We start from the raw sequence: 10,483 nt of genomic DNA, 5'->3' as shown, positions 1-10,483 counted from the left end.
TTTATTATCCGAGTTCATAGTGAATAGAAGTCATACAGATAAACTGCGACTCTCCATGACTGCGCATTTTATATGTAGACGTTTGCACGACGCGAGGCGACACCAAGTTGCCTGCGAGGACCACTCAAATGACCACATCTTGTTAAACAAAATAATGTCCTGGCGAGATCAAGGCTACGGCAAAAACGAACCCCGTGCGAGACACCTAAAAGCGTATAGTCTCGTGTGTTCATTATTTGTTTATTGATATATTGGTTTACTCATCTACACATCTATCCACCAATTCATTCATTTTACTTATCTATATGTTTATTTTGTCATTTACTTTATCTGTTCCATTTTTTTTAATTATTATTCATTCCGATATTCATTATTTTGATAATTTGCTGGGAAGAGATTTGGCTCGGCAAAGCTGTAAAGGATTGAACATTACACTAAAGATAAAATAACGGATTCAGGTACTATAGTAGTCACAGGGCAAAGTTGGAAAGCGGGCGACTTCTTAAAATAAATCTGCACTCTTCAAGAAACTGCTCAAAACAAAATTATTTTAATGATCATTCAGTTAAATCACATTTCGTAAATTCATTTCGGATAACTATTCTTTATTGGTCACTATCGTGTTATTACAATATGTAGGCCTACTATTCATTCTCATGTCAAAGTGTCACCTTAGAAGGCTTTACCAACATCAACACTTTGCAGAAATACCAGAATGTCGTGACGTCACACTATACGACCGCCAGTGAGCTCGTCCTGATATTCCGAATACGCGAATGATATAATCCTGCAATTCATTTTCTTAATCACTATTGTATAATTTCAGTCCCTCGTCCTCGTATAATTTTGTATGTATTCCTTGTCATCGTGCTGATTGTTATTATGCTCTGCTCTGTTTTGTGTTTTACAATGTGTAACAATAGTTAAAGGAATTACTAAATAAAGTGTTGACTTAATCAATATTAAAATTGATCATTGTGATTCATTTAAATGAATATATATTACAGCTATAAACCTTCGTGATCCTCGGGACCAGATACAGTATTATCTCAAAGAAACAAGGCATTAATGGCTGATTTACTTGAAAAAAAAAGGTCATTTTGTGTCTTGTCGATTAGTAATTTTATGCTATCCTTTTGTTCTGACTTTAGATTGTGACGTGTAACTACAGACTGCTCATTCGGACAAAATATTCCATCGCATTTCCTGATGACAATAATGTACTCATGGCCATTATCATTAAGTCGTGTAGCTCTTTGCTACGTCATGTGTAGCATACCAGGGCAGCTTTAAAGCAAGGGCGGTGACTCGGGGAGAGCAGGCTGTGGGAGAGAGGGTGCAGGCTAATAAGCCTGTAGGTCTTTATAACGTGACCTGGTCAGCCTCGCTCGTGCGGGTTAGGGTAAGTGTTGATCCAGTGCAGCTGAAATTACATCTGCAGACGAGACCTTAGTGAATATCTAGAGCGGCAATCAGCTTACGCCATGGGTCTTGAACGGATGGACAATGTTAATAGATATACGCCGTAGTGTACCCGGCATTAATTTTGTATAACGTAACGCGAGGTCACGAGCAGAAATCAGCTGGTATCAACCGATGTTTAACAAGCATGCCTCCAATTAGGGTAACGCCTGTATCAATTAAGAAAGCGCATCACAACTATAGTTAAGGGTTGAAATACCATTGCTGAAAGAAAACAAGCAGCTATTTATAAACTATTGAGCACCTGATATCATCGTGTTATTTCCAGACTGCTCTGGCGCTTGAAAGACGGATGACATGATTATCATTTCACGAATAAAGTTCTGTCGCAACTGATGTAATAAAATCAGACTCGTGTATTCACACAAATTGCGTACAACATAAATCATATCAATCGTCTTGGTCACTAAAAAAACATCGTGCTTTATGTTTTCATGGAAGTCATTCCGACAGCATTAATGTTTACACAAAAGATTATATGACCCTCTCCGAGTCTGGCCACTTTTCCTATGCAACCAGACAACATGTATACACATATCCCTGAACTGAGTTTACGCATGCTGAGCAAGCTTGCCCCACCCGCTTGTACGCGAGCGAGCATTTCACGACGATGCTGAGCCCCACCACAATCAAACGGCGACCCGCTCGTACTTTTTATTCTGCTTTACGTGTGCGCCCCGCTGCATCGAGTACGAAGCAGACGACACAAGTACAGCGTGCTTTCCGCACTTTCTGGATTTCGCGGGTTATTTGCAACCCGTAAACGAGCAAAACCGTGTAAATACAGCGCATGCCCTGTATCATGTACGACGTAAGTTTCCGCTTTGTAATCCTGTGGTGCACTCATTCCTTGGGAAATACTTTATATTGGATTGATAACGTAACCTCAAAATTACTTCTCTGAGAAATCTTATTGGAAACTGCAAAGTGCGACCATAGATTACTATCAACGAGCGTTCACCCCACAGCGCCGTTGCTACCGCTGGTGTTCGTAAGGAAAACACGTCTCTGAAAGTCTCCATCCACCTGTAATGACTTCTGTAAGGTCAAGGTAAGGATAAGTTTTCAAAAATCCCTTAGTAAAACTGATGTCTACCTCTTTTTATCAAACATTATTGTATACTGTCAACTCGGACTTACATGGCGAGCGTTGGTCAAATCTCGCTCGAACATCCTGTCTTTACAGTAAACTGTCGGCTGTTGAGGTCAAGTCTCTATCTTTCGTCTCTTGCCGCTCTCGTCGGGAGCAACCTCTAACGTTTCGCTGTTTCGTCAAATAAAAATGTTCGGGGTCTTCATTGATTCAACCTGTTTTTATTTTTATTTTTTTCAGCTTGCTTGTCTCATAATTATCTAAAACAACTTAACGTAATAACAGTACTTGGTGAACTTTAAGCAATGATTACGTCCCTAAAATTAGCTGCTGGTACTCGAAGTGACTGGTATAAGGATTTGCAGGATTGCTGGTGATGAGTAAAAAATGAAATTCAGTGTGATTTATTTTGATGCAAACAATTGGAAATTTCTCTTGAGAGACCTCTTAAAATAATGATTACAGGTTCGAGGATAATACCCGTCACAAGCTTCTTATGATGAGCACACAATTTGTACGTTTTTTAAGTTTTTTCACGCTAGGATTGGTAAGAAATCCACTGCTAATCGAAATCATCTGCACTCTTACATCTATATTTCCTCGCCACGTTTTACACAGCAGCTTAGCTGCATCACAAAGCATGAGAGAAAAAGAGAGAGAGAGAGAGAGCAACACAATATGCCGTTGGAATCGCGATGTCTTCAGAACAATTAGTTTATTCACACCGTCACTGATTTTTTTTTTCCAGGAACATCGAGCCGTTTCCAGAATGGTTGCCATAGCAACGTGCTTGTTTTCATCCTGCTGCAATGCGTTTCTTTCCTTTCCTCTCACCTTCATTCATTTCATGTTTTCATTTGGTAAATTGATTTGCATTAATCCCTAATACCGAATCCCCTCTCAATATACGAACATACCATATGATTTTTTTTTTATCTCGCGATTATAATTACCTGTGTCACAAATTGATGGGTGATAACAATTAATGCTTTCCTCTCTCTAGAGGTTAATGATGCTCGAATTAAGCCACATCGCAAACAAACATAGTTTTGTTGAGTGATGTGACATGCCTCAATTCAGATTCGAGCACAAATTGCATCGCTAAATGAAATAGTGTCTAACCAGTAACGCGATTTCCTAAAACGATTACGATAGTCGACTTCCACGCGAGCAAACACGCGCCGGCTCGTCTGTACTCCGAGCATTAAGTGATATAGTATGTTTCCATGACAACGGATGTGCTGCGCGGCTTACCTGCCGAGATAGGTTCGTCCATTAACCCGGCAGCTAGCAATTATTTTTTCACAACATTTATCCCACAGTACAGTAGCTCAGTGGAAAATCTATTATTGACGTGTTCGGAGGGAGTGGGGGGGGGGTATGATTAATATCTACATGAACGATTTCGATCGCCACTTTCAACGTAATAAACATTTATCACTTCGCTGAAACAGGGCGACGTATAGTCAGAATCTAAAGCTGGATTTACGTCTAGTTTCACAAACATGCGCCATTACTTGTTGTTATACATTGTTTTCTGTATTTTTCGTTATTTTTTTTTTTCAAACCGGCACAGCAAAGTAGCGACAAGGTCTGCAGCTTCATACAGATTGCTATGTAGCACTTTACCATAACCTTTTCACTGTGGTACTATACAACTAGCCTTCATCCCATACGTTTTTCTTTTACTGATAATGTGCTTCTATCACCATTAAACATGCGGATATAGTGACAGCTTTTGAGAATTTGGCTAATTAAAGCTTAAGTGATATTCTGAATTGTCTTTTAAGAACAAAGAGGTAATGAGAAAGGGCGATAACTTTAACGTGTCTGACATAAATCTCAAATGGTATTGCCTGGCATTGTGTGAAACTGACTTTGTTACCAACAGGGAGGTGCCTGTTACCAACCAATGAATGGGCACAGAATTGAAAATGACGAATTGATTTACACACGCGCGCGCACACATAAACAAAATCAAATACGATACACCGCCGGCGGATTGTTTTCAAAAGTGGTGGTAGTGGGGGGGGGGGGGGGGCACTTCTGGGTTTCATGAGCTAACAAGCAACAAAAAAAAAAGGAGGCCTTCAGCGCAGCTTCTGGTGTCATCTTTAGCACTTCCGGGTTTCTTCAAAGGTTTCTATCTATTTCTTACTAGTGCCACTTACGCACTTCCGGGGTAAAAAAGTGGGGGCCCCAAGTAGTGATACCTTATGTATTCCTTTGTATGGTGCCATTAAAAAAAATGGGGGGGGGCGAAGCCCCCCCCCCCCTCCCCCCTTCCGCCGGCCCTGTGATATACTGATTTATCTATGATAAAGTATAAGTCAAATATGTTTTGCAGATGCAATGTTGTTGTTTTTTCCCCTAACAGAACTGTCCTCTTCTGGATACATGAATACGCGAAAAAAAGTAGGGGGTGATGGGAGGGGAAGGGTAGCTGGGAGAGGGAAGGGGGAGAGGGGGAAAAGGTGTGGAACACTAAAACTTACTGATTTCCTATATCAGCGAATTACGTACATTAATGATGTCTGCGTTTCACTCTTCCGATGAGGTGCTCATGAAATTAATGAAGGAGTGTTGTATTGACGTTTTCAGACCGTCTTCTTCTACGTCATGCGGTTTGCCCTCACCCTACCGGAAGCTCGAAGGGATGCCGTGTCGTAAATGAAGTTATTTCAAGTCTGATTTGACGAGAAAGGTATTGACAGAATGCCGTATTAGTCATAGTCCTTCCGTGGACGTGCTCACAATGTCACAATGATGAGTAAGAAGTATATGCAGGACATTTCGGCTCACTTTTAAGTATTGTTTTTATTAGAAATACCTTCAACAGAAGATGTCCACACCCACCCCCCCCCAAAAAGCAACAATAATTATCTATATAACAGAATAAATCATACATATTGGAATGCATGTAGGCCTACTATGTAGTGTGCATTACATACACGCACACATAAGGGCCTATATGTCATACAGACATACACGATCATAAAGAGATTCATGCATACATACGTACATACCGCCTTGGTCTTGTTCTATCTGACTTTTGTTTCATTTTGAACTTCATATGTTTGCTGAAACAAAAAGAGAGCTAGAACGCACTTACAAGCAAACACACAGAAACACACGAAGCTTGCGATTTTTTCCCCATGTTTTTAAACTTCTTTTATTTTGTTGCATGTGTGTGTTTGTCGTTGTTGTCTTCATTTGTCTTTTCTCGTCTTGTGACGAGACATGGGCTGATAATCATCTCTCAGCTCTTTCCAAGAGAAATATGAGTGTAAAGCATCGTGGCGGAAAATAGCCTTTAGCGGGACGGAGTGCCGTGAGCCAGTGACATTTACCTTGCCATGTATCATACAGACAGTGTAAACACTATCGACGGCTAGGAGTGTTGTGCCATGAATGGGGGTATGATGGGATGGGGGGGGGGGGGGGGGCGCAGTACTACCGGTAGTGGTGGCGGAAGGAAAATGATGATGACAGCGGGTGAGTGATGCTGTGTAATCGTCCACTCCGGAGCATCTAGGGCAGAGATGTGTCGTTCTTCCAGGCTATAATGTATTTGTTTTCGTATAATGTATGATAATGTCATCGATCATATTTTATAAAGTTGGATCGCAAATAACGGGTCGTTAAACTTTGCCTCTTGACAACAACCAGAATTCAGCGACGTGCTTCGAACACCTCGTGTCTATATTATGCATCGCACATGCACACTCAACACATAAATCACTCGCCCTAATTTCTTTGTAGATGGTCATTTTCCTAATGGGTGAGCAACACAATTTAATTGGAGCGAGACCGGGACATTTCAGCAGTTGACTCGGTGTATTGATATTTCCCATCTTATCAATATTACGGCAGCAGCAAACAAGTTTGGTAGAGTCCAATTTTTGTATGGTAGCTGATCTCGTCAAAGTTTGTATGGCATACTATCGACACTCATCATAATGGTTACGTTTCATCACAATGCATACGGTTTGGAGACGTTTGAAGTTGTGTGAATGTGTGTGTGTGTGTGTGTGTGTGTGTGTTATATATTTATATTTATGTATACATAATATTCATATATATTCAAATGTACATATACGATGGAATCCCATTTTCTTTGCTCATTTTTCCACTCATACATATACATTGTCTGTGTGTGTATGAGCGCGTGCTTCGTTTTTGTTTTATTTTTATTTGAGGTTTTTGATGGGGGTGTATATATCTCTTTAATTGGAGTTCTGGGGTCTTTGCTGTCTGTTTTTCTGTAAAACCAATTTAAGAAGAAAAAAAAACATCAATATCATTTCATCAGCGAGACCCGTTAGTGTGTACATGTAGGTAACATCAAGCAATCTTTGTGGTGAGAAAATCATCTATCTGATAATCCATTGCTTTAAAGACCCGGTATTGCGAGGGAATCTATTCAATGGGTATAGGCTGGCCCGACTCGGATATATTCGGGAATCTCCGTAGCAAACTGTGTGTAGCTTTATCACTGATCTCTATGTACTATACACACTACACACACAGCCGAAGAATCACGACTGGAGTTCAACGTTATACCGATGAGCATACGCTTCAATGTACGTACATGTGCTTCTTATTCGCTGACGGGCAGATCCAATCACTTTTTCACCTTTCACGGTACAAATACCTTGGTTTAGTTTTAGCATTTCAATTCTTTTTTAAAAAGGAAGAACATGATTAGTGAATGAAGAGGTCATTATTTTTATTTCCTCTCGTTTGGGACATTCAGTCTACCGTTTTTCTTCTCATAGCCTCAAGAAATTCATCGATGTTTGCAAAATGATGTAAATCGGCAGACGCGATTTCAGGTCGCGGCAATTCTAATGATGTTGCCGTCGTGGAAAAAAATTCAAGAGACCAGAAACCCCACCCCCCCCCCCCCCCAAGGAAAAAAAAAACATCAACTGACAATAATTACTGTGTATTCATGTACAAGATTGATTCATTGTGTTGATCGGGTGCCCCGACGATCGCAAACATCGGGCGTTAAACAAAGAGATTTACAAAACTGGATGGCTCCACCTTTTGCCAATAACGACTTAATGTTGACACAAAGTTACAAATCCTCAACGCGTCATCCATTACAGGATGGTACCCCATGACCAAATGTCCAATACATTCATTCCTCTCTCCCCTTGCCTCGCGAAGTCCCCAAATATACGTTTCTGTGGCTTGGTTCTGTAGCTATTTCTTATCTTTTTGCAATTTATTCATTAGTGTCTCATGTGGTATTAAAGTTCAAAACTCTACAATCATTTAGAGCCCTTCGTTCTTCATTGTATTGTATAATTTCTAAATTCTGATGTGGGAGTTTTCAGAATCTCCTGATTTATTTATCATAATCTACGTGATTGCTCTTTATAGTAGGCCTGCTATCCCTGATTTCGACAAGATGAATGTTGGTTGCGGCTATAAATATTTAGGTGTGTCACACGGCGATTAGTCCCGAATATTTGGTAATAATGAATTTTAGCTTCACATGAGGCGTTTTCACATCAGCCCGATAAAAATCCAAGCTCGAGATATTTTTCGCGATCGCAAATTAGCGCGCTATTTTATTTCCTATTCACATCAGCCGAACATTATCAAATAATGCGCTAGTTCGCATTGATTATCCTGCTATTTCGGAAATTTCCCGAGTTCGACTCGAGAAAATTTCTCGATCAATTAGCGCGCTAATTTGTATTCACATTATCAAATAGCGCGCAATTTCGTGATCGGTATAATTTCCCAAGTCATAAAATAGCGCGCTATTTCGAAACATCGGGCAGATGTGAAAACGCCTATAAATTGGAAGCTTAATTCATAATTATGCAAGCCAACATAGGTGTTATGTGTACCCAGCTGTTTTTGGTTGTTGTTTTTTTTAATGGAAGTCCATAATCACAACGGACATTACACAATATCATTCATTATGATATTGACAAAACCAGCAAAGTAACAGCAGAGGAAACATACAGAAAAAAGTATGTTGACAACAACGGTGTCAGTGTGGATAGTCAATGAAAAGCGGGAGCTTGTACAAAAGTGAAATAGAAAAAGGTTACCTGAAAGTAAGCAGCGAATGATCGATGAAGTACACACTATGCGATAAACAAGACAGAAGAAAAGGAGACATTTTGGTTTCTCTTTCATTGCTTTTTTTTTCCAAGGATAGAATTTTCTTCCTAAAAACGTAAGTGACACTTTAATGTGATATTATGAGTAGCCAGGAAATTACAAATGTCGATCTCTAATTCGACACCTTAAACGTTACATTTTGCAGACTTCATGATATGGAGTAGCCAGTTGTATTTGGTGTCATCACAGTTTCATTCCGAGGTAAGATGCACTCGTTCAAGGCCTGGTATCATGGTTCCCTTTAAAAGTTTCATCTCCACGATCAGAACGGTGGATCGTTAACGTTGACAGAGTTCAGGCGGTTGCGCAGAGTTTGTTTTTTAACCATCTGCCTTCGCCAAACTCTCCCCGCCACGCACAAGCCGAGTGGTGTATACCAAGCGAGCAGATACTGGCAGTAACAAGGAACAGTGACCCTTGGAATTTTCATTTCTCATCAATCAAGGCAAGGGAATGGGTTGATCAAACCCCCATTGGCCGCAAAAGATAAACGTACTGCTTCAATTCGGTCCCTGTTTCAATCGTTAGACCGTCGTCTCGGTCCTCAATTTCCCGTCGCATCACTAAATTGCACCGTTCCTTATCCACACAGCACACATCGGCTTCTATACTGTTGAAAATCGGTCACGCACAATTACTAACACGACTTTGGTCCGTATGGTTTGAAGGCTATAGTCGGTATAATGATAAATGCATGGTTAGTTTTCGACTCACTGGACAATTAACCCTAGATGGTCAAGAAAATTCCATTTAATGATGCAATGCTATTGATAACTCGTCCATGGCATTATTGCCAATATTCACTTATTGACAATCATGACTTCTTGTCGCACACAAGTTCTTTACCAGAAGGCCTATTTACTATAATTGCTCGATTTCGTGCACTCTTCGCTGTGTTAACATTGATTTACAAACTTTGTGCAGCTATAAATAGATTTTCCCTCTCCCTTGAATAATGTATTAAAGATGATGACGTTAGTACTTTTATTTATTATCCATCAGTTTGATTCTTGATATCACAATTGTGACTGTCAGCTACTGCTGCATTACTCACAATAAATCATTACACCAAAATAGTGAAAACATGCATAGGCCCTATACCTAATATCAATAGCAGCAATGTTTATATTATACAATCACGTAATCATAGTTTGTACACATAATGATAAAATTCATGAAATTTAGAATTATTACCAAATGGAGAGGCTGCATCTTATTGATTCATGTACATTGTTCTCTGTAACAGCTATTTGAACACTGATGAGTTATTTTAGCTATTCATAAACCAGTATTTGTTCAGATTACCACATTTATCTAAGGAAAGAGAGAGTTATTTCTTTTTTAACTATACTGAATGCACACTGTTCTATATAGATTCAAAGGGTAATTCGACATCATGATCTATTTGGCCAAAATAAAGAAAAATCATACGAATGGAATGATGGGGATTTCATCAAAATTGGAACTTGAATAAGAATTTGCAAGTTTAGAAATAACAGTATGCTTCACTACTCAATAGTATTAGTCGCAGCGACGTATCTTCACCATTTTTTCGCATGAAATCCATATCAATTGCGTTTATCTTTTACATAAATTCTTTTTTTTTTAATCTTGTAAAAACCTATATCAAACGATGATTGTCAGAACGAAACAGCCTGCTGTTGCTGATCACAGACATGCATGGTATTATTTTTTGTATTATATGCAAACTAATGGGGGAGATGCATTAGATGAAGATGATAACTTCTAAACATTATCGTG

At 39.5% G+C, this 10,483-nt stretch overlaps 1 protein-coding gene across 1 annotated transcript in view; it reads left to right on the top strand.

Moving 5' to 3' along the window:
- Positions 1–2,200: 2,200 nt before the first annotated feature.
- Positions 2,201–10,483, top strand: part of LOC139716797 (uncharacterized) — a 194,949-nt gene continuing 186,666 nt past the window's right edge. Inside the window, exon 1 of the mRNA XM_071628326.1 lies at positions 2,201–2,533. Within this exon, the coding sequence (XP_071484427.1) occupies positions 2,514–2,533 (20 nt within the window). The 5' untranslated portion in view covers positions 2,201–2,513. The remainder of the gene's footprint in view (positions 2,534–10,483) is intronic.

Source organism: Diadema antillarum, unplaced genomic scaffold (genome assembly GCF_040938485.1).
Source record: "Diadema antillarum isolate AM-2024a unplaced genomic scaffold, OU_Dant_1.0 scf00000070, whole genome shotgun sequence".
NCBI lineage: Eukaryota > Metazoa > Echinodermata > Echinoidea > Diadematoida > Diadematidae > Diadema > Diadema antillarum.
The sequence above is the reverse complement of the archived record's forward strand: the minus strand, read 5'-3'. Positions and strand labels throughout refer to the sequence as shown.